Genomic DNA, 24,924 nt, shown 5'->3' with positions numbered 1-24,924 from the left:
GGTTTTGCGGGGTGGATGTCGTGGTGGTTGGCGGCATTAATTGCCGGGGATGAGGGAGGAGGGGAGCGGAGTTATGGCGCGGGACGCACGGACGGACGCGCTTGCTTCCGTGCCGTGCTCCCCTCGACCCTGCTCTGCCGTCGCTGCCCAGCCGGTGTGAAATTGGGGGAGAGGGCGGGGAGGAACGCGTGCGTGAGGTCCCTGGGGGGAGCAGCGGGCCATGGTGGGCCGTCGGCCCGGCGGTGTGAAACGGGACGACGGCCGGCTGGTGGGCTAGACGATCCTGTTCTTGTTGACTGACGACACAGTAGCTGGTGTGCAGGCCTACGAGCCGGGTAGTACGATGGTGGGGACAGTGCGTACGGGGTCGCGTTGGAGCATTCGAGGAGTTGACCATGGTGTGGGTTTTGGTCTGTTCTTCGAAGCAGCGGAACGCGGAACAGAGAGCTCTCGATAGCAGAGTAGCCGTCTAGCACACCACGACGCCAAAAAAAAAATGCGCCGTTGCCGGGGATCGAACCCGGGTCACCCGCGTGACAGGCGGGAATACTTACCACTATACTACAACGACTTGGATGTTCCTGTGTTGGTTTGTTGTCTAATTGGACCTAGGCGTGGAGAATAGCGACCCCAGTGCCGGGCTCAATGGTAAAGCGTTGGAAGAAGAGGGCAAATTCAGATGGGACGTTCAGTTTGCTGACTTCCTAAGGAGGGAGGAAGAGAGCTGGGTTGTGAGCAGGGCCGGGGCCAGCCTCCATTTTCAGGAAAAACAAAAGGGCAGACTATGTGTACACCATGGAGCATGTTCAATGCAGATGCGTGGAGAATATGGTTTGCAGGTGGAAGGAATTCTCTTTCGCAAAAAAAAAGGTGGAAGGAATTCTCGCCATGCACAGGCAGACGCTATCTAGGCATTGACCGAAAGGAGATCTTTCGGGTTTCGGAACAAAGTGTAATGAAATATCATGGATCTATTTCACCGGAATGGTACAGTTCCGTCTTTGTGCTTGGTGCTGACAATTCAAAGGAATGGATTTGTTTATCTCAACTAGAGTTGGTTTGGATTTAAGTAGTAAAAAAGAAAGAGTCCCGTTTCAATACAGCCCACTCACTAAACGTATAAAGGATAATATACACCTTCAACAAACCATACCAACTTTTATATGTAACGTACCTCCTACAAAATAAAATGCATTCATAACCGCTGCAATTGCCTGCTTTTAGTGAGTTCCTGACTCTTTAAGTAATCTACCGGCTGGGAATTATAAAAACATTTTACGAACACTTCGAGAACCGGTCTTTCTTCCACAGTTTATTTTTCTTTTCTTCTTTTCATTTTTTTCATTTTCTTGTTACGTTTATTCTTCCTTTTTCAAAAATTGGCGGCGCTTTCATAATTTTGTTCAAAATCTTAAATTATTTTCTTCATAAACTAAAAATTATTATAATTTTCATAGATTGTAAGATAATTTCAAAAAAATGTTTTGTCTTTCAAAATTGGTTTAGAATGGCAGAACGTGAACTTTTTTTTGAAAAGTATGAACAAAATTGTGAAAACAAAATTTTAAATTTCAAAAAATTATTCAGAAACATGAACAACAACAAAATTGAAAGCAAAAGGTGTTCTGAATTTGCCCGAACATTTGCTGACTTTCTGAACATGCTTTTTCGAAGATGGGAACATCTGTTGAATCTGAACAAATTCCAACAGGCGCCCTACGGTAGCAATGTTGTCGCTTGGTCGGGCAAGGACTAAGCGGTTTTTTCTTTTATATTTTTTTCATTTTCTTCTATTTTTTGTTAATTAATTTTCTTCCTTTTAAACTTTATTATTCCTTTTGAAACCTGCTCAAAAAAATTGAAATATTATTTGAAATACCAAAATAATATTTTTAAGTAACTGTTTTAAATGATGATTTGAAAACTCCATCAAATACTATTTATTAAAGCATTTACTGTTTTCAATTTTATCCCTTTGTATTTATTAGTTATGTTAAAATATTAAAATGGCACATTGAAGTGCGTGTTTAAATTATTATTCCAAACTTTCTTTACATTTTTGAACAAGTTTAAAAAATAATAATAAAGTTCAAAGGAGAAAAATGAATTAAAAAAGAGAAGAAAAGAAAATTGTACTTAGGCCCCAGAAAATAAAAAAAACATTTTCAGAAAATTTAAATAATGTGGAAAATATTCGCAAATTTGAAAAAAAAATATGTTTTCAAATAATGCTTGCAAATTTGAAAAATGTTCGGATTTTCGGAAAATATGTTTTCAAATAATGCTTGCAAATTCGCAAAAATTGTTCTCTTTTTCAAGAAAATGTTCTCAAACTTAAAATCGTTTTTCTTAAGAAAATTACACACTTTCAGAAAAAAAATTAGTAATTCTGGAAAAAAATCTTAAATTTGAAAAAAAAATCACAAATAAAAAACGTTTTTATTTTTTCATAAAAACACTCACATCTTTGAAAAAATGTCAGTGTTCCCATAGGAGTTCAAATCTTGGAATACATTTTGTTTTGAAAATGTTTCTGTTTCAAAAAAAAATCTCAGAAATTGAAAAAATGCATTGTTTTTCTTTGTGCTATAAAAAACACATAAGTTACAATATCTGGACCGGTTGTACAGTACCGTTTTGATCTGCTATAGTCTGTTCTATAGCTGGCCAAACGGGTCAGGCCAATCAGGCCGGCCAATGAGCACGCCGGCACGACCCGCCATGGGCCAGGCATGGCACGAGCTAAACGGGTCGTGTCCGGCATGCGGCACGCCCTTTTTTATACCTCTATATGGCCTAATACTAGCCCTGTAGGTGAAAATGTGCCTAAAAAACGCCCAGTAGGCCAAACAGCATGCGGCCTAGCATGCCTGGCGTGCTGGCGGGCCGACCCGATTACTAGTTGGGTTGTGTCGGGGCTGCTGGATGCAGCACGCAGGCCGGCACGGCATGGCCCGTATAGTAATCGTGTTGTGCCGGGCCGTGCCGGGCCAGACACGATTACGATGGGTCGGGTCGTGCAGTGTCAGGCCGGCCCATTTGGCCAGCTCTATTCTAGGTGATAAAAACCACACTTCATATGTACCCCCCAAGCTCATTGGTTCTAGTGGCTATCTACTGAGTAGTACACAACGCTGGAGGTCCTAGGTGCAATATCTAGTAGGGGCACATTTTTTTGTATTTTTAGTCCGTGCTTCTGTGCACACACACACTACTGGGACGACACTGGCGGACTCGCGAAACGTGTCTAGTTTTAGAGCGCAGACGACATATTTTTAACAAAAGATTATCCTACCCTTTATTATGAAAGGATATGAAGAGATCTCCTCCGTTGATGTGTTTAGGAGGGTTGATGCGTACATAGACGTTCGAGGGGTTTGATTTGGCAACGCCTCGAGTGGCTGCGTGGGCAGTCCGTAAGGAGTGGCCCGTCGGAGAGAAGAAGGTGGCAATAGAAAAGCTACGTCAAGCTCTTCGACAGGAGGAGATATGGATGCGACAGCGATCCCGAGTCTCTTGGCTACGGGAGGGCGATAGAAACACATATATTTTTCATGCTCAAGCAGCTCAGCGCAAACGAATGAACAAGATTGATAAATTTGAATGTGCTGATGGTACAAATTGTGATGCACCAGAAGAAGATGCAGTGGAGGTTCAAGCTTTCTATCAAGATTTGTATACCTCTCAGGGTTTTTATGATATGAGTGGGTTATTACATGCAGTTCCTACTCGGGTCACGGAGGCGATGAATCTGGAACTTGACAAGCCATCCACCGGCGAAGAAGTTAGGTGAGCTCTGTTCCAGATGGCCCCTTCGAAGGGTCCGGGGGTGGATGGATTTACGGCGGGCTTTTATCAGCGGGACTAGGACCTCTTGAAAGATGACATTGTGCCGGCTATTCTGGATTTTCTGAATGGCGGGGAGATGCCAAATGATACTTCTATCACTTTGATCCCAAAGGTGCGATTCCCACATTGTATCTCACAATATCGACCTATCTCACTTTGCCCTGTGTTACATAAGATTGTTGCGAAAGCCATTGCAAATAAGGTTAGAGTGTGCTTGGATGATCTTACTGGTGAGGAAAAGAGTGCCTTCGTTCCCGGTCGCTTTTTATCACGGATAATGTGTTGATTGCTTATGAAAGTGTGCGTGCGATGAAAAGAACAAAGAGAGGGAAACTTATGTTTGTGCGGTCAAGCTTGATATGATGAAGGCATACAATAAGGTTGAGTGGCATTATTTGGAATCCGTCATGTTAACTTGGTTTCACCATGGCTTTTGTCTGGTTAGTGCTTAAATGTGTCACACCAGTCAGATTTTCCGTCAGGGTGAATGGTGATCTCCTACCATTTTTTACTCCGTCAAAGGGGTTTCGGCAAGGTGGTCTCATATCACCGTATTTATTTCTCTTGTGTGCAGAGGGTTTTACATCGCTGCTGAAGTATCATGGTGGTGCACAGGTAGACAGAGGGTTTAGGGTGAGTACTCGCTCACCCTGGGTCAACCATCCGCTCTTTGCGGACGATAGTCTCATTTTCTTTGAGGAAGAGGCTTTGCAGGATGCGTTGTCGGCCGAGAAGCTTTGCAGGCTTGAACAGGTGATTATGTCCTGCTGATCCATTGATGTTACTCCCAACATGTTGTTGTTGTTGTCAAGTACTATTGCCTCAAGGGTTGGTTGGCCAACGAAGAAGCCGACAGGGAGTTTGAAGAAAGAGTTGGAGCTGAGATCGATGGTGCGAAGGTGCTGGTGAGGCGCCGGCAAGACTGGGAGGCTACCGGTGAGCCCGTTGAAGCTGAGGCAAGGTTGGACAGGTACCTGAGCTTGTTTATATTGGAACTGTTGAGATAGCCGTGGAGGCTAACGTGGCTGGCGATCATGGAGGTGACGCGGACGAGCCACCCGAGCGACTTGGCTATGGCTTGTGTAGCCGGCGTGTCCTCAAGGCTCTCCAGTGCGCAGAATTCACCCGATGGCCAAGACAAGTACTCACGTGGTCAATATTGGCCTTCTCGAGGTTTGAAACTAGGATATGATGGATCACACACGAGTTGTGCCATATTCATAGTACGCGCACCAGGGGTGCGTGCATTGACATGTATGGCAACGTGGACCGTGATGATGCTATCTACATACTAGTTCATATGAACATACCATATATTCTCAATTAATTCAAAAATTATAAAGATATGTGAAGAAAATAGTGCAAAGATCCTCTCGTGTAAGTCAAGTCGGCTAACATATCATATCAGTGACTTAAGTGAAAGAATCTCAACCGGGGTATCTATAACAAAAGTTTCTTATCTTTTGTGCAAAGCAATATTACCTCCGTCTCAGATTACTTGTCTTAAATTTATCTAAATACTAATGTATCTCTAACACTAAAACGTATTGGTTTAGATACATCCGTATCTGCACAAATGTTAGAAAAATAATTCAGGAGGGAGGAAGGTCCTAGCATGGCTGCATGGAGTGGAATTATGGCATTTCGTCAAAAAGATACCACGATTTTGTAAAATTTGCGCATGGATATTTCTCAATCCACTGACATCGTGTTTGTAGTCACGTTATGCGTCACCCCTTCGGACCTTTTTTAAGGGAAAAGCCACTTGGCACTTCATCTATATCATCATCTATACTAATATAAAAAGAACCAAATGAGCAGATTCAAACCATCTCGACCGTCAAATCATGTTATCTAGCGGTTCAAATCGCTCTAATGTTGAGCACCAAATACGTTTAACGCTATAATTACTCACAACTGCCATTGATTATAACCACGTTTTGACTTAACGCCATCCCTTGAAATCTGCCATGTAATTAATATCCTACCATTTCCACAAAAAAAGTAATTGATATCTTATCAAATACCAACATGCAACAGATATATCTTACCTAATATAACGTGCAACTAACATTTTATCTAATATAAGCGTGCATTGCACGTACATTATTACTAGTCAATATAAAAAGACTCAAAGAGGCAGATCCAATTAATCTGAGCCATCAAATCATGTCAATCCAGCGACCTAGACTGCTTCAATATCGAGCGCTCAACATGTTTAGTGTGCATTTAATTTCATGTCAAATATAGTGCTAATTACATAATAACATGCAAATAATATCCTACTTAATATCCACATGCACTTGATATACTTCCAAATTAGCGTGCATTGCACGTACACATTGACTAGTTGTGAAAATGACAGAGTTACATCATTCAATACATGGGTAATAAAAAAAAGTAGGTGAATCACTGTTAGGGCATGTACAATGCATAGCCTCAAGGTGATGCATCGCATGCCATGTAGGATCGGATATGACGTAAAGTAGGTTCGGATAGGGAAGCGGGATCCTCTCCAGGAGACGGGTGCTTGAAAAAAAAGTATGGTCCAGTGACAAAAACTGAAAAAGTTTGAGTAAAAAATAGAGATGCATGTGTACTAGAGTCTTTATTTTCTAATTCCTAATGAGGCCCACTAGTGATAGTTTGAATTGAAGAAAAAAATTAATATAAATGCCTCAAATTACTTTTTGTTATGGGGCATATGTATCCATATGCCACCATCACCATCGTATGCCCTTATACCTCACCCCCTCGGACCTAGATTGACACACTTTTTTTCTCTTTGTGTGTGTGTGTTTTGAGGGGTTCTTCTTTTTTGTGCTACCACCAGTCCCACGCGGCGATCCCACCACGTGGCCCGGCAACGGCCGCTGGCGATTGTCCAGCCGATTTTAGTGCGATCTTGTACCGACCACGGATATGACATGCCCACACGTTTGCCACCGCACCTATTCATCAGAAAAATAAAAGGAAATCCGCCGCATCTTCTCTTCATAAAATACAATATCCACCGTATCATTCCCTCATTTGGCCCAACCTCCTCCCACATTTGATGCCAGTCAAGTAGTAGGATCGAGCATCATCCCATTCATCCGCCGATCGCCACCGTGCCAATGGCAACCCCGACCGTCGTGCTGCTGCCCGTCTGGGGCGTCGGCCACCTCATGTCCATGCTCGACGCCGGCAAGCGGCTGCTGGCCCGCAGCGGCGGCGCCCTGTCGCTCACGGTGCTCGTAATGCAGGCGCCGACGGAGAGCTACCGGTCCGAGGTCGCCGGTCACATACGGAGGGAGGAGGCCTCCGGCCTGGGCATCCGCTTCCAGCACCTCCCCGCCGTGGAGCCCCCGACGGACCACGTGGGCGTCGAGGAGTTCGTCTCCCGGTTCGTGCACCTCCACGCGGCGCACGTGAGGGCGGCCGTCTCCGGCCTGGCGTGCCCGGTGGCGGCGCTTGTCGTCGACTTCTTCGGCACCACGATGCTCGACGTGTCCCGCGAGCTCGCCGTGCCGGCCTACGTCTACTTCACCGCCAGCGCCGCCATGTACGCGCTCTTCCTGCGCCTGCCGGCGCTTGATCAGGAGGTGGCCGTCGAGTTCGAGGAGATGGAAGGCACGGTCGACGTGCCCGGGCTGCCGCCGGTGCCGCCGTCGGCCCTCCCGTCGCCGGTGATGGACAAGAAGCACCCGAACTACGCGTGGTTCGTGTACCACGGCAGGCGCTTCATGGAGGCCAAGGGCGTCATCATCAACACGGCGGCCGAGCTGGAGGCGAGCGTCCTCGCCGCCATCGCCGACGGCCGGTGCACGCGCGGAGTCCCCGCCCCGACGGTCTACCCATTAGGCCCCGTGCTCTCCCTGAGCCCGCCGGCGGAGCAGCCGCACGAGTGCGTGGTGTGGCTGGACGCGCAGCCTCCGGCGTCGGTGGTGCTCCTCTGCTTCGGCAGCGGAGGGTTCTCCGCCGCGCCGCAGGCGCACGAGGTAGCCCGCGGGCTGGAGCGCAGCGGGCACCGCTTCCTGTGGGTCCTCCGCGGCCCGCCGGCGGGCGGCGGCCGGGGGCCCTCGGACGCGGACCTGGAGGAGCTGCTCCCGGAGGGGTTCCTGGAGCGGACGAAGGGGAAGGGCATGGTGTGGCCGACGAGGGCGCCGCAGAAGGAGATACCGGCGCACGCCGGCGTGGGGGGCTTCGTGACGCACGGCGGGTGGAACTCGACGCTGGAGGCCCTGTGGTTCGGGGTGCCCATGGTGCCCTGGCCGCGCTAGGCGGAGCAGCACCTGAACGCGTTCACGCTGGTCGAATACATGGGCGTGGCCCTGGCCATGGAGGTGGACCGGAAGAGGAGCAACTGGGTCGACGCGGCGGAGCTGGAGCGGGCCGTGAGGGCGCTCATGGACGGCGACTCCGAGGAGGGGAGGAAGGTGAGGGAGAAAGCCATGGAGATGAAGAGCGCGTGCAGGACGGCCGTCGCCGAGGGAGAAAGCCATGGAGATGAAGAGCGCGTGCAGGACGGCCGTCGCCGAGGGAGGGTCCTCGTACTCCGCATTGGGGAGGCTCTCCGAGGAGATGATCAATGGCGCGAGTAGGTAATTGACGAACACGGAGAGCAGCTCTATCTGAATCCGGAGATGAAGTTGCAGATAGGAGTGTGAGTGTTCCCGTCCAGAGTGTGGCTGCATGTTTGCGGCTCTTTCTCCGTTTCGAGTTTTCTCTCCGGTTAATTTTCCGTTCTTGTTGGATCCATTCCCCGTTTCTCCTGACCCGATCTGGTAATCATGCCAGCATATCGTTGACCTGCTCTGTTTCCCAATAAAATCACCTGCCCCTTGTTTGGTCTGATCATATCTTGATACTCTTTAAACATATACTTCCTCCGTCCGAAAATACTTGTCATTGAAATGAATGTATCTAGATGTATTTTAATTCTAGATATATTCATTTTCATCCGTTTTGATGACAAGTATTTTCAGACGAAGGGAATAAGATGCAAGTATTATAAACAAAAAATAGTCAAACTCCTATATGATTGACCACGTTTTATATAGAACAAGATATCGAATCTATCTAGCCATATGGAGTATAAAAGAAGCAAAGCGGGCGGATTCAAACATCTCAACCACATAAATCAATTCTCTCCGCTAAGAGCATCTCCATCAGATGATGTATAATAAAGTAGCTATAGAAAAACTGTGTTCTAGGGCATATGAATTCAAAAACGGCGCTTCGACAGATGTTCTTGATTTAGGACATCAGTATATCTCGGCCTCTCGTGTTGCCAATATACCATAGCCGCACGGCTGCCACAAAACAAAAACCGTAGCCACGCAGCCCAACAGCAACATGAAACTCCTCCTTCTACACCGCATCCGCTTCCACTGACTCGTCGGTGTTGCTGTCGAATTCAACCACCACGGCCACCGTCGCACCGCCCCGCGGCCCGATCCACGAGGATGATGACGTGTAGTGTGTGTTTAGTAGTGAGCCCATCACAATACTTTCATAGTGAGTCTACCATGATTGAGTTTAAAGTCATGTTTACGTTTGAACATTTGGTTGTTCAAATTGTTGAATATATGCAATGATCATGTTAATTATGGTGCATCTACTACGACAGAAAATGGTCTGGTGCCTATTTTACATCCTATGCTATGGCAAAAAAAAAATCAATCTTATGCCCCAAAAACCATTTTTGGTGTCCTGGTTTTTTTTCAAGATCCCTATAATACATCATCTGTTGGAGATACTCTAATCCCTCCATATCACTTGCTCCCCTACCAAAAATACCTCGCCCCTCGGAGGCCCGAAGACATTTCTAGCAGTGCGTAGCTACCGGCATCCCAAGAGCCAATAAGGTGAAGACACCCCGTAAAGTATTCTAGCCCTCTACTTAATTCGAATCTGTTCCTAATTTTGCATGTTGTTATTTTTCTTTCCTAGGTCCCACCATGTCCAGAGAAAGGATGCATGCATGTTCTGGAAAATCTTGAGCTCATATGAGCTTAGCATTAGCAGTAATTCTAAAGAAAAAGATTAGAACAAAAAATTTTAAAATCTAATTTTTTTGGTCGCAAACATTGGCAAATATTTTGAATAGTTGCAAAGTTTCATTAAGAATTGACATTCATGGAACTCGTGACAAAACAAAACCAACACTCTAAAGTGCTTTTGAAAATAGCACTTTTGGAGCATGTTTTTTTTGCCATGACTTCACGAATGTCATTCCATTATAAAATTTTGCAAGCAATCAAACTTTTGTCAATGTTTGCCACAAAAATTCTATTTATTTTTTACTATTTGTTTTGAATTTATGGTTCATCTAGGTCCATTTGTGCTCGTGTCCAAATACTCCATGGCGTGCATGGGCCTCATCAGTGCCAGAGCTTCATGGGGGCCAACCTGGGCCATGGCCCCCGGCTCAGAAGAAAACAAGCCTATATCCCTTAGTATTAGGCCTATTTTCACTGAAAAGCAGCTCTAAACAACTATGTTTGCCCTCCTCAAGCCCATGGCCCCCCTCACATGTTTTAGGCTCAAGCTCCACCAGTGGGCCTCATCTCTCTCTCTCTCTCTCTCTCTCTCTCTCTCTAACTTAAGTACAAAACATTATCTCTTTCTCTTATCTCTCATCCAACAAATTAATCTTTAAATTTTCTCTTTGACAATTTTAATCATTCATATCCCTTAAATTGTAATATTTTCTTGAAAATTTATATACATTTGAACTCCTGGCAGCAAGACCTTTAAAACCAATCCTTGATACATTTCAAAGTTCAAACACATTTAAATTTTAATGTTTCAATCCACATATTTCACTCTCTCTGTTTGTAAATTTCTTTTTCTTTGTGAAACTGAGTACTTTGGTGTGTGAATATGATATTTTTTAAAATATAACAAAAAGATTGAAATATGTGAAATGAACCAATATATGTGAAGCTGGTTCAAAATGAGTAATATTATTTTACCAAACTGAGTCAGTATTCTAAATTGAGTAAAATCAGTTTTTTTAAAAAAAATGAGCTAATCACTTTTTATTGGAAAATGAGTGAACAATAGTTTCACACCTTGATGTTAGGTTTATGTCATCTCTTTCGGTTTTCATATTTCCTAAAAGAATGAAAGAGTGAGTTTGATTAGTTCAAAAGAGTCACATAAACGCCTATTCTTTTGAAATAAGTGAAATCCACTTTTTTGAAATGACTGAAATTAGTTTTTTCTTTGAAACTAAAACAATGCCCGTGCGTGCAACGGGATATAAATATTCTAGTACGTCAACTTGTGATTTATCTGTCAATAATAATGCGATTTTGTAAATAATGTTCATCAAATTCTGCTCATGAATCACCTTATATTTTGATTAGAAGTATCGTAAGTAAATTAAAGTGGAATTCGTTCAGAAGGTAAGTAAATTAAGGTGATTAATTATCATATACATGAACGGTTGGACGAAGGGGTGGTGGGAAGAAAGGTGAAATGAGAGCGTTATGTTCTTTTTAAGTACTACTAGTAGAGATAGAGATATTCCTCTTTGAAATGAGTGAAATCAAAAAGTGAAATTAGTTTTTTTTAAATTGGTGAAATATGTTATTTGAAATGAGTGAAACTTTTTTATATGAGCAAAATAATAAAAATGACTCTTTTGAAATAGTCAAAACACTGTTATGAAATAGTGGGGAAATGTAAATATCATTTTTTTGAAAGAGTGGAACAATGTAATATTTATGAAATTATCAAAATCTGTATTTTTCAAATGAGTGAATCGGTTACTTCAAATGAGTGTTTTTCTTGGTTGAGTAGAATCAACTTTTTAAAATGAATGAAATTATTTAGTGAAATCTTTTTTAAATATTTTTCTGAACACAGTACAAACGCAAATGCTCATATACACGTGCATACACTCATCCTTATGAACGCACACCCTACCGATATGAGCACCTCCGAAAGACTGAGCCGGCATATCATCTTGAAATTTATGAAGTCACCGTCGTCGACAGGAACGTGTCTCCCAGTGAATACGCATCGCCGAAAATCCTGAAATAATACAGGAATAAACCGTGATATGACTGAACAGGTAAGCTCAAACTAGTCAAAATGCACCTAGCATCAGTCTTGTTTTAAAGATCTCATCCCCCAATTCCAAACATGTAAGCAACGTTTCAGGAACGAAATATCGGCTCGGAAGTTACTAGCAATATAAAAATGTCACAGCGAGAATAAAGGGAAGTCTTTTGTTTAGAGCCTTGTGCGTTTTTGTATGCATACTTCCTCCGGTCCTTTTTAGTTCGCATATAAGATTTGACTGAAGTCAAGCCTCATAAAGTTTAACCAACTTTATAGAAAAAAATATCAACATTCACAATCTGAAATCAGTATCAATAGATGTGTCATGACTTAAAGTTTCATATTATATAACTTTAGCATGACAGATGTTGATATTTTTTCATATAAATACGGTCAAACTTTGTGAAGTTTGACTTTAAAGAATTCTAATATGCAGAGTAAAAAGGACCGGAGGGAGTACATCCAGAACAATTTATATATGCCCTCAGTTGTTAGTTCCACCATGTGAAAGCACGGAATCACGATGCTTAGAAACAAACAATCCTGCGAATTTCCCCAACCCATCAGGGTTCAAATCCTGGTGCTCGTATTATTCTTGGATTTATTTCAGGATTTTCGGCGATGCACTTTCAGTGGGAGGAGACGTTCCCGTCGACGACGAAGTGCCTACGGTGACTTCGTAAATCTCAAGATGATATGCCGACTCAGTCTCTCGGAGGTGCTCATAAGGGTAGGGTATGCGTGGGTGCGTTTACAGGGATGAGTGTATGCGCGTGTATATGAGCGCTTGTGTTTGTACTGATGCTAAAAAAAAAACAATCCTGACGTGCTACTCACGACGCTGAACATGAACCGCCCGAAAAGCTCGCGCAAGGAATTCTCCGGAGAAAATTTCAAAAGGCTTTCGCTTGCGGCAACTGGGCACTCCAGCCCATCAAAAAGACGGGACCGGACCGAGCCGGCGTCCATCCAGAAGGTTCCGGCCTATGCGAGCCGCGACCCGTCCCCGCCGACGGATGCCAGGGCCCCGCCACGCGTCGCCCGCCCGTTCCCTCCTCGCGATCTCCACCCATCCGTCCCATTCATTATTACCTGCGTGGGCCCCACGGCAGGAATGACTCCCCCCTCCATCCCTGTCGCGGCCGCTGCTGCCGAACAGCACACGGCCCGTGCACCCCCCGCGCCCACTGTCCGGTAGGCCCCACGCGCGGGCGATCTCGCGGAGCCGTCCGCGGCGAGATGGACGGCCGGGGGCGCGTCACGCGGGGTCACAAAACACGCGGCCCCGAAGCACGGGAAAGGAAAGGGGAGCGGGATCGAGATTCCAGCGGCGACGGCAGGCAGAAAAGGCGTTGCCGAACAGAAGCGTCGCGTTGGGCGGGCGAGCGAGCGAGCCAAGCATCCATGGCGGAGCGCAAGGAGGAGTCGGTGATGGACAAGATCACGGAGAAGTTCCACGGGGGGTCCTCCTCCTCGTCGTCGTCCGACGACGAGGGGAGGTCGGGGTCCTCGTCGTCCGTCAAGGCCAAGATCTACCGCCTCTTCGGCCGCGAGAAGCCCGTCCACTCCGTCCTCGGCGGCGGCAAGCGTGAGTCCCCCCCCAACACCCGGAACCCTAAACCCTCCCGCGCCTCGCTTCCGCCGCGTGGTTTCGTAGATCCGGCGGCCGCATCGGCGTCTCGCGCTCCCGCGGGGCTTGCCCGCGTGCCCAACGGCTCGTCTCCGTGGTTGTGTAGGGAGGAAATCTGCGGTTGCTCTGGTCTCCGTGGAAAATTGATCTCGTGTCCGTCGAGACACGTCTCGCTGATTACGTGTGTGTGTGTGTGTGTGTGTGTGTGTGTGTGTGTGTGTAGGAAGCGTCCCGATCTGCGATTTTCCGGGCCCAGTTTCCGCGGCATTGCCCGTCCGCAGGGTGTGAACAGGGCAGCATGCATCAGATTAATACTATTTGTACCTGCAGCTTCTTGTGTTCCTGGGTTGGGTTGAAGTGATTGTGCGATGCTGCTGCTTTGCAGAGGAAGCAGCCGAAACTAGTGCTGCATCCTAGTAGTACTAGCTTAAACCCTGGGATGCTTTGTTTGTTTTCTAGGAGTAGATAGATTGCTTGTTGGTCTGGGCATCTGATGTGCTGTGCTTATGTGTTGTTATGCTTGCAGCTGCCGACCTCTTCCTGTGGAGGAACAAGAAGATCTCTGGCGGGGTGCTCGCCGGCGCCACCGCCATCTGGCTGCTGTTTGAGGTCCTGGAGTACCACCTCCTCACCCTCCTCTGCCACGGCTTCATCCTCACCCTGGGCATCCTCTTCCTCTGGTCCAACGCCTCTGCCTTCGTCAACAAGTGAGCTTCATCAAATTTCCCTTGTTATTTGCACCCAGATCAGTTGTACTCCTAGATGGCAATGCCTAGTTGGAACAACGCTGTGTGATCACAATGATCATAACAGTTTTAGCAATGGCTCTAGTTTTTGGTTGTAAACAACTGTCTGCAATTACAATGATCCTAACACATAGTTTTAGCAATGGGTCTAGTTTGTGGTTGTAAACAACTGCCTGCAATTGTGTTCCAGGTGCCCTCCCAACATTCCAGAGGTGAAGATCCCTGAGGACCTGGCTGTCAATGTTGCCCGCTCGCTGCGATACGAGATCAACAGGGGCTTTGCTAGCCTGAGGGCGATTGGTCAAGGCCGTGACCTGAAGAAATTCTTGATTGTACGTTGATTGGTTGTGTGATTTTGTTTCCTTTAGCCTTCACTGCTGAAACCATGTTTATGTGATCAGTCGCTTATTGTGTCGTCTCTTTGTTCTCAGGTGGTTGCAGGCCTGTGGATCCTCTCTTTTCTTGGCAGCTGCTGCAATTTCCTGACCTTGTTCTACATAGGTATATGTGGTTTCTTGCTACAGTTCGTTACTTACATATGTGCAATAAGCTTGCCTAGCATTGTTTCACTGATCATGCCTTCTTGTTTGCAGTCTTCATGGTGCTTTACACCGTGCCTGTTCTGTACGAGAAGTATGAGGACAAGATCGATGCTTTTGGAGAGAAGGCCATGGTTGAGCTGAAGAAGTACTACGCCATCTTCGATGAGAAGTGCCTGTCCAAGATTCCCAAGGGCCCGTCCAAGGATAAGAAGCAGCATTAGAACGGTAGAGAGTACCCTGCGCAGATTTATCCTCAAAGTTGATCACTACTCGTCGGTTTTCAAGGATGGTTGTGATTCCATGTCCGTAGTTGATAGTAGATACCACTATCTGGTCAAAAACCTCTGGCACGGTCAGTAGTCGTGACGTGCAACTTCTACGAACTTAAAAAGTCATGCCAGCTTTTGCTCAATATCCTCTTTCCAATGCTATGGTTAACGTAGCATCCTCACTTGCAAGTTGTGTTGGTGTAATATGGCAGTGATGTTTGTGACCTTAGTAGACTTGCTACAATGAATGAAGTGGCTCTTTTTGGTGTTATGTCATTCCTGGGGTTCATATCCACAATGAAGTGGCTCTTTTGGGTGTTGTGTCATTCGTGGGGTTTATATCGTTTGTTGGTGTTGATATGCCTATGCATTCGTGAGGCTTCAGTTGATTCGGATGAATGTTTTGTCTATCATGTTTGTGTGCTGAAGCGTCTAGTTAAATTTGTTGGAACACTTGTGACCTGTGTATGTATAAACCACCTTGAATTTCAACGCTTTCTCATGGGTATTGAGCCTGTGATGGAGAAGTACAGCATTAACATCTTGGAAATTACAAGAAATCAAGATGGTATTAACAAAGACTCGCTAAAACATGAGAAATATATAAAATCATTTGGGCATATGAGCACTCCATCGAAGTGAATCCTGGCTTCAAGCATTGCCAATGTGTGTTTCTATTGTTATCTAGACATATTTGGTTCGACCAAGTGTGTGATTTAACCAATACTGGCGAGTCTTCTTTCAGTGACATGCATTTTGCTTCTTGCGGCAATATATTTGTTTCAACCACTGCTAATATTAGCTTCACTGTTTCTTTCTTACGTTTCCATATACAGACATTTTCCCCACCCGATTCAGGGGCACGTTTTCATTTCCAACACAATGCTTAGTTAACTCAATGCATAGTGTTGAGTGTGTTGGACCAGACATCACTTCTTATCAGAGGCTACCTCGTTGACGAAGAACTTGTGACGTGTGCGGAACTCTCCTATGATTAGTTAACTGAAAAGATACATCAAACCTGGCTATGCATAAGTGAAATTAGTATTGTTGTTGTAAACAGAATGATATATTGTTTGTATATTCTTGATTTTTGTTTCCAGATGATCCTTTGGCGAAGCAAATGTTACAAATGTGAATATTTTTTTTGGGTACACCAAATAATGTTTTCAAAGCAACTAAACGATGCTCCTGTATCATAGAAATAATGTTTGCATGTATACAAAGTAAAATGATTTTCGTCATATGATTGGATAAAATGTTTCCATGACAACGTGAAAGGGTGTTTCCATCGATAAAGGAGTAATCATGAAAGGTTGCTTTTGATAAAAAGTAATGCTTGTATTCAAACTTGCCATGAAAAAATGCATCTACAAAAATATTTATTTTTCATATTTGTTTTTGGAAGCACATCACAACCTAAAAAAGATGTTTGCTTGCACAAAAATGCATCTGTGAAAATATAAATATATTCGCTTATTGGAAGCAAATCACGAGTAGTTATCAGGAAACTAATTAGACACAGTTTGTGCAAAAATCCCATAACCAATGGAAGCACCCTTTAATTAAGCAATCCAACAAACCATATGTGGGGTTTGTACTACCAAATCTGACGGTCATCATACTTCTCATCCTACGGACATGCACTGGTCTGATAGGAAGAAGGGATCTGATCCCTAGCGGCTCCCTCACAACGGTGGGTGTAGGAGCAGAACGTTTTAAATTTACAAGTTCTCATTGAACATTTCATGGTGAATTTACAACAGCGTGAATGCTTGGTGTCCAAAATCGTCCGAATTTTGGATGGCACAACAAAACTAGCTTACACAGCTATACAACCGAATTCACTCAAACACGAGAATTCCAAAGTCGCCTCGGCACATTGATTTCAGAATCACTATCTGAATCGTTACTGTCAGACGATGAAGATGGTTGATCTTGAGCTTTTAATATGTAACAAGCAACCTGGTAGATGAAAGAGTGAAATCAGTCCGACAAATGTACAATGGAATATCAAGTGAAAGTGCAGAGCAAAAGTTACAAAAATAACAATGACTCATGGACTACATCCAAAAGGCTGATCAATCGAGAAATGGATATATTGTGATTAAAAAACAGAATTATTGTATGCAAAAACCCATCATACAAAGTATTGACCATAAGATAGAAGCACTTACTGCATAAGGTAACAGGGGCATTAGTTTTATTTCATCTTTTCCTTTCTTAGGACAATGGTGAGGAGCAGCACGCGTCAAGTTGCTCAGCCAGAGAACTGAACGGCATTGCTGGCATATTGCTCTATTTGATGCGGCACTCCAGCTTATGTGCTCTGTATTAATGGTAATTCAGACATGTTTAGAGGGGAATGTTGTAAGTTGCCAAGTGTAATTTACATTGATAATACTAGCATATGGGAGCACTACCTGCATGCTTCTTGTAGAAAACCTCTTTCCAGTTCAAATTGGGATCATCAAATACTGGATCCACATTATTCTGTGCAAGAATACCATGACTATTCTGTACACCACTGGAGACAAGCGTGCTATTGGAGCGCAAATGGGACGTGCTAAAGAAAAGGGAGTAGTTCATTCTCCACAGCTTGTTGTCGTTTGCAGATGAATTCCAAGACCTTCTAGGGAATATGCAAGTGTCAACAAAAGGAACTAGCATATGTTTGGAAATAGTATATGGGTATGAGAGAAGAAAAATACCAGCAAACAAGACTAGCAGCCACCAACGAACGTGTGTCCAGAAAACTAAAGATATGAACAAGCACATCATTTGGTATGTCTGGGGGGTCTGTCAAAGAGGTTCAAAATAAATGTCACGATGACTAGTGTATTAATATATATTTATAAGCTCACCCCATAAATATTGACAGGAAGCTGCAAATTAAAGTGTATACTGTTATACCGAGACATGTAAAACTAGGGAGGGCTAAAGTGTATCCTATATACCTAACTTATTTATCTCAACATGCAAGCATAACACCTCACCATACAATTATGAATGGGATAAGGCCCACCTCAATGCAATCATGCATGGGAAAAGACCCACCACAACATTCAACCATGCATGGAAAGTGTTTCCATTTAATTATTCTACTCATATTCAGTAAGTATCATTACAACTATACATAATCAAATATAATAAGTCACATGTATTTTTAATTTTGGTTCTCATGTTATTAACCCAAATTCTCATCAACCAATTCCCGCAGCAACGCACGGGGTATCCTCTAGTATAAATATAACATGACGACAATCATCAGCTTTTATTTAAGCTGGACTTTATCATCCTAGCAGAACATTCAAACATAATAGTCAAGTCACTTCATAGAACCTAGAGTAATAAATGCACACATTTTATAATGAATGCTGAAAAGGCACAGTAGTTCCCCACACTTATCTAATGTGTGTAACTAAGACTTGAGTTTGCTAAGCAGGAAAACATCAATGCATTTGCACACCAGAGAATACCCTACATACCAGGCTCTTGTTGGACTTTAGCCCGCCTTTTATGTAAAACAACAGAACACTTGAACTCTGAAACAGCTTGTGACTTCTTTTGCTTTGGCAGGGAAGTTTCTACTGCTAGGAGAAGACCATTGGCTGCCGCTAATGCATATTCTGTCTGCACACTATGGGAAAGAAACAATGGATTACTACAGACTATCATGTGGAAATACCATGCAAGCTTTAAGTTAAGTCAAAAACTAAACACGTATTTCAAAAAAAGAATAAAGTTTAATGGGAGACTTCCCACTTGATTCCATGCATATTTTGACGACACAGATGACTGATCTTTATGATACATGAAAAACATATCTGTAAGTATATAATAAGTCAAGCAGAAACCGCTTGATATGATCACAAGCATGACACAGTGAACCTGTGGAAGGATAATACAAGGCAATGGATTCAGAGTGACAAGATTATCAACTTAACATGCTTTAAACTATAATGATACCCGAAAAGCTCTGCCACAGAATTGGTGGGACAAGACAGATTAGCTCTAGGGAGGGAGTGTGGGGTCGGAGTAATTGTGCAAAAGCATGCCACAGTCGTTTTTGAACCATATTTGTGGCATCCTGTTATTAAGCCTCCTTCGGTCCTTCTCATGATCGAGGTGTGTTTTGTTTTTTCAGCCTGTACATATTGATTCTACGAAAACTGTGCATGTCAATAACATATCAACCTAACTACCTAAGTGCATATCTCCTTGGGCAAACTCTGCGTAGAATCAATATTCAATTTTGCACCAGACAAATTTAAAAGCCAATGCGATGTCATCTAAAATAACAGACCATCAAGTATCAACCCGACCTTTGTTTTTCATACGATTGTGGATTCATCAGTTACGAAAGCTGCATAAGTACTCGAATGTTGACACTGTCACATAATTTCTTGAAATTCCAAGAATCGACAGAATATAAAGAGGACATGGGTATCTCCTGCCAAGATAATGCCGGAGTGATTCAACGAAATCTAGGCACATAAATACTTCTGGAGGCCAACATAATAACAGTACGAATTAAGCAATTTAGCAAGCAATGTCCATCAGGGCACATTCTCAAGGGGGCAAATCCGAATTTCAGCACGCAGCAATCCGTCGCGAATCGTACCGGCCGGCGGGCCCGCGAGGCGAGGGCGCGGGGAATTCGACGGGCGGGACCGCGCGCATCTGGGGGGCGCGGGAGGGGGGGCTTACTCGGGGAGGAGGCGGAACGCGACGAGCACGTCGGCGGCGGCGAGGGCCTGGGCGGGCTTGGGGAGGCCCGCGTAGCCGTGGCGCAGGAGCTCGGCCAGCTCGCGGCACGCCGTCGGGTAGTCCCACGGCCGCGACAGCGCGGCCGCTATCCCCATCTCCGCGTACCTCTTCACCACCCCCGTGTCCTGCGGCCGCGGGGCCCGCCGCCGCACCGGCATCGCTGGGAGGGAGTACGGGGCGCGTGGAAGCCCCACGTCGCCGTCGCCTCGTCGTCCCGGCCGCCACGCCACGCCACGCCAACCGCCGTTCACGGCCTCGCGGAGCCGGGCTCCACTAATCTTTGCCTGTTTTTGGGTGTCGCGTAGGAAAGTTTTGCTCGACCGGTGGTGGATCTACTGGCATAGCTCGGGCCGGGCCTAACAAAGCCCAAGCAGAAAATCTAGGCCCGGGCCCAACCTGACCCGGCTGTCAGGACTAGTTTTCAGGCCCAAACCCAGCCCATCAGTCAAAAAGCCCGCTAGGCCTCGGGCCTCTTCCTTAAATTGCAAATACAGCAAGCCCAAGCCCGGCCCAACCATCGTGCTCAAAATCTGAGCCCAGGGCCACCCCATGGGCAAGGTCGGACCGGGCTGGCTCGGGCTTTTTTCGGGCTGTCCGGGCCAAGCTGCCCATGGCCAAGTATAGTGGATCATAGCGGTGTTTAGCGGGAACACGTGATAGCATGTGTAGGGGGCCCACATGATTGATGGGCCGTCATGGCCGTTCAGCCCATTGTCAGCCAGAGCTTTGCTCTCTTAAAAATTTGTTGAGCTCACTTTTTTTCCCGCCAAACTTTTATTTTTGGTAAACCATGCATGGAGCTCATACGAAAAGCAACACTAGATGGATAGAGTAAAACTTCTCTTCTCATTTGGTTGGTACAATGCCATCGCCGAGCGTAACTGCCAAATGAATCACATGTCAACATTATGTGACAAATAAAGCAACCAAAAATGATCAATGTAAATAAAGCAAAAGGTTGCATGGCTTCTGACTCCCATGTAAGATGAGCATATATGCACACCAAAAAACAATTAACTGTTTCTTGGATATCATATCATCTATGGGTGAGCAAGCTGTCATTGCGGTCACTTGCAATTTGATGCGGTGTGTAGTTGTCAAATCATTGAAGTGGTCATGAACTCTCGATAAATATTTCAAACCGTTTTTGTCTGTTCCACGCATATAGGGTACATGCTAATTCACAACGAAGCATTGCACAACAACACATATTCCTTTGCGGTGTATCTCTTCGCTGCCTTTTTGGTTTGAGTCGGTTCCCAACATCATACATCAGCTAATCTTGATCACCAATGTCAAATGTTGGAGGCACTTGACCATTATATTGTTGATCATACCCATCATGAATTTATCCTAAATATGCACCACAATGCGCCCTCGCATCATAAATATTGATCCTACATATGCATAGTGGGTAAAAAATTACCTCAATCTAGGGAGCATTTTCTCAAACTATTGGCATTCATAGCTCCGGGTGTTCGCGTCCGGAGGAGCTACGTCGAAGAACAATGATGACGCAATGGGGAACGGCTACAAGAGAGGCAGGTAGTGAAGAACAGTGTTGGGGGTGGGAATCAAGCACGGGTGAGGAGGAAGAGAGGAGAGGTGGCTACGGAGGTGGGGCTTTGGGGGTGAGGATCGACTGTCTGGCCACTGGCCTGATGGACAGTTTGGATAACTCCATTCCTTCCTCATATATGGACTGAGTTTGGGGGAGTCCAGACAATCCTTGCGGGAGAAATGGCTACGCCAAGGAGATGCCATAAACTGTTTATGCACCTAAAGGATACAGTAACCATTGTTTAAATCAACATTATGTTCAATCAAGTAATTCGTATAGATAATAATACTACCAAGCACAACATTATGTAAAAATTCATGCACAAATGTGCATGCCACATATAACTAATTTAGCAATGATTTTCTACCTTTTCTGTCTGAGCAAACATAATTGCTAGTGACAAATTACAAATGCCATCATTAACATGCAGTAGTAATCGAGAATGTGCCACAACCGGTAACATTCTTTTCAAGGAGCACGAGTCAAATCCTGTGCTATCTTACAAGCTTCTGATGCGCTAGTGCCACTCACATCACACTTGAAGAACACCGCAATAAGGGAGATAGCAGGCACGGAGTCGACCTTGTAAATGGCGTTGCTTGCAGCAGTATGATCGATGGCAGCTGGTTCCTCCTACGTACCGTGCCTACATCAAAATTCATTCTCTTCTCATTTCTCCATGGATCTACCTGCCAAAAAAGGAGCCCCTCCTCATATCGAGTCCAGCTTGTTCTGCTTGAGGAACTCGAGGTCCTTGAGCTGCCGCTGCGCCACCTCCTTGGGCACCACCTTGGCGCCGGGGCCCCTCCTCTCGCCGGAGGCCACCTCCTTGGCCACGGTGGACACCATCCTCTCCACCGCCGGCCTCCCCACCGACGGGAACACCGCGTTCAGCATGGTGCACAGCAGCCGCTCGTCCTCCGGCTCCACCATGTCCTGCCCGAAGCAGCACACGTAGATGGCCTCCAGCGCCTTCTCCGCCCGCGCCTCCATCGGTATCACCGGCGCCTGGCTCTTCGACTTTGCCCGTTTCTGCACACACACATCGCGGTTCATGCCGTCCGCCCGCTCAGGGGCCAGGGGCCAATATTGGCGCTGGAATTGCAAAGAGTGAGTTGATGTGGTGAATGTTTGAGTGCTTTATTTACCTCCCTTGCAATCTTCATCATGTCGAGGAAGGTCTCCTCCTCGTACTCGATGTCGTTGGACATGCGGAGTCGGGCCACGCCTTCCAGGATCTCCTCCGTTTTCAGCAGCCCGGCGCCAATGGCGGCCAGCCAGCAGCAGAGCAGGACGTAGAAGGGGTCTCCCACCTGCGCACGCACGCACGCGGCAAATCAACAATTCGCCGCCACGGTTTGGAAAGGAGCCGGGCATGTAGGAAGAGGAAGACGGACCTTGCCGCGGCGGTCGTTGAAGTCGTAGAAGGCCTGGGAGTCCATGACGGTGCACTTCTTGCTGACGCGGCGGCGGAACTCGGCGAAGTCGACGGTGTCGCCGCCGACGCCGCCGTCGTCGCTCAGGATGCGCGCCACCAGGCCCACCACGGGGAGGGCCCCGACGATGCGGCCCAGGATGGCCGCCGGCGAGTTCGGGTCCGGCTCCATGTAGGCCACCACCGCCCCATGGCGCCGGCGCCGGCAGTGCTGCTGGGCGGGGGGACGGCAGGGCCGCCGGTGGCGCGGGAGGAAGGGGGAGGCGAGCGAGAGCTTGTGGGCGACGGGCAGCACTGCTGTCCCCATGCCCGACGATGGGGTTTTTCTTGGACGCCCTGCGTGTGGTGGGAGTGGCGCGCGCCTTATCTGCCCATGGTTTGGTGCATCGACTCGACTGTGCTGAGATTTACCAGCGCACGCGATCTCTACGAGTCATGTAGAACCTTTTATTATCCCAGAACCAGTTAGTTTTGGGCAGGATCAAACCTTTCAATGTCAGGTTCCTGAATCTTCTAACTTCAGTTTCAGATTTTCGTAATTTTAACCTTCTTTTCTTCAAAACTGAGAAAATTTAACCTTGATTCACAAAGGAAAACCTTACTACTAGGTTACTAGCTCTTTGACAGCATCAGAGCATCTCCAACACGCAGCGCGCTAAAAACTACTTCCTCCGTTTCCAAATATTTGTCTTTCTAGAGATTTTAACAAGTGACTGCATACGAAGCAAAATAAGTGAATCTACACTCTAAAATATGTCTACATACATCCGTATGTTGTATTCTATTTGAATATCTAAAAAGACAAATATTTGGGAACGGAGGGAGTACTACTTTGCAGCGCGCCCATCGTCTGGTTTGGCGCGACGGGCAGCGCTGGCTTCAGCAGCCGCACTAAAATTTATCGCGCGCGCGCGACTCGCCGACGCATGCCATATGTTGCATTTTGGACATAAAATAAATTTCAAACATTCAAAATGCAATGAACATGGCATAATAAGTTCACACAAACAAGTTGATGACTAAAAGTTCATTTCCACAAGTTCAAATTCATGCCCACAAGATTATTCAACCAAGTTCATGACACAAACGAAAGGCACATCAACAATCAAGCCTCGTCCTCGTCTTCATCCTCATCTTACTTCGATTCATTCGACTCCTCCGAAGACGATTCTTCCTCCTCCTCTTCATCATTCTCGCGCGCCGCATCACGTGAAGCTCGGACGATGTTGGCAAGATCTTCAACGACATCTTCATGAGAAGGTGTGTGAGGCACACCGGAAGACATTCCGTCCATGCCATCTTTCTCACCTCGTTGGCTTCTTTTCTTGCCTTCACAATAGCTTTCATAGCATTTTTGAGCTCATCATCTCCTTTCCTCTTCTTCTTTTCTTTTGTGTCTATCTTGGTTCCATCCGGTCGTTTTGGCTTCGAGTATGAAACCGAGTTGAGTGTGGGGCTTCTCTTGCCGTCATCACTTGATGCCTCCTCCTCCTCCTCATCATCATCCAACTCAATTGTTCGCTTGCGTTTGTTGCTTAAATCCAAATCATCTATATCATCACGCTTCTTCCATTTCTCATCATCCTTCAATACTTCATAGCAATGAGGCAAGGTAAATGGCCTTCCTTCCTTGATCTTCCCCTTCTTGGTCCTCTTCTCCTCTCCTTTGAACAAGTTTTGTGCAATATTGTACCACATGAAAACAAAACACCCATGGTCATCGAAATGCATGTCATTGGTTTGAGACCAATGCGAATTGTTGGAGCCAACACCCATAGTTGACATGTATGCATCATCGTTGAGACTACAAAGTATATAGAACAATGCGAATAAGCTATCTATATGTATGCATTCAAAAAATAGCAACAAAAAATAAGTTGGGGAAATTTTCTACCTTTGGGGCATTTCCTCGAACACATTGTGCGCGCCGGCCGCCGGCTCAACAAGTGAGCTCGCCGGCACTTCGATAGCCGCCGCGCCCGTCACACGCCCTGCAAGCTTCTTCCTTGAGGCCTTCGAGGTGCCGGAGCCATCCGCCACCTTGTTCTTCTTCGCGGATGTCTTGCC

The 24,924-nt window shown here is 45.7% G+C and overlaps 3 protein-coding genes, 1 non-coding gene and 1 pseudogene across 4 annotated transcripts; 2 read left to right on the top strand and 3 right to left on the bottom strand.

Moving 5' to 3' along the window:
* Positions 1-499: 499 nt before the first annotated feature.
* Positions 500-571, bottom strand: TRNAD-GUC. Its single transcript has one exon. It is a non-coding gene; the product is annotated as a tRNA-Asp (tRNA).
* A 6,309-nt stretch (positions 572-6,880) lies between these two features.
* Positions 6,881-8,688, top strand: LOC119287731 (annotated as a pseudogene).
* A 4,510-nt stretch (positions 8,689-13,198) lies between these two features.
* On the top strand, positions 13,199-15,367 carry LOC119287718 (reticulon-like protein B1). Its single transcript, XM_037567319.1, has 5 exons — positions 13,199-13,492; positions 14,061-14,241; positions 14,471-14,612; positions 14,712-14,781; positions 14,874-15,367. The coding sequence occupies exons 1-5, from the start codon at positions 13,309-13,311 to the stop codon at positions 15,041-15,043; spliced, it is 747 nt and encodes a 248-aa protein (XP_037423216.1). The 5' UTR covers positions 13,199-13,308; the 3' UTR covers positions 15,044-15,367.
* Positions 15,368-16,620: 1,253 nt separating this feature from the next.
* On the bottom strand, positions 16,621-20,145 carry LOC119287709 (F-box protein At5g52880-like). The gene is made up of 6 exons (XM_037567307.1): positions 19,802-20,145; positions 18,580-18,731; positions 17,803-17,890; positions 17,515-17,720; positions 17,269-17,420; positions 16,621-17,056 (listed from the first exon to the last, which is right to left on the bottom strand). The coding sequence occupies exons 1-6, from the start codon at positions 20,017-20,019 to the stop codon at positions 16,940-16,942; spliced, it is 933 nt and encodes a 310-aa protein (XP_037423204.1). The 5' UTR covers positions 20,020-20,145; the 3' UTR covers positions 16,621-16,939.
* A 1,580-nt stretch (positions 20,146-21,725) lies between these two features.
* Positions 21,726-23,258, bottom strand: LOC119287698 (photosystem I assembly factor PSA3, chloroplastic-like). The gene is made up of 3 exons (XM_037567296.1): positions 22,820-23,258; positions 22,571-22,735; positions 21,726-22,454 (listed from the first exon to the last, which is right to left on the bottom strand). The coding sequence occupies exons 1-3, from the start codon at positions 23,162-23,164 to the stop codon at positions 22,134-22,136; spliced, it is 831 nt and encodes a 276-aa protein (XP_037423193.1). The 5' UTR covers positions 23,165-23,258; the 3' UTR covers positions 21,726-22,133.
* Positions 23,259-24,924: the final 1,666 nt, after the last annotated feature.

This window comes from Triticum dicoccoides, chromosome 1A (assembly GCF_002162155.2).
Source record: "Triticum dicoccoides isolate Atlit2015 ecotype Zavitan chromosome 1A, WEW_v2.0, whole genome shotgun sequence".
NCBI classification, from domain to species: domain Eukaryota; kingdom Viridiplantae; phylum Streptophyta; class Magnoliopsida; order Poales; family Poaceae; genus Triticum; species Triticum dicoccoides.
The sequence above is the reverse complement of the archived record's forward strand: the minus strand, read 5'-3'. Positions and strand labels throughout refer to the sequence as shown.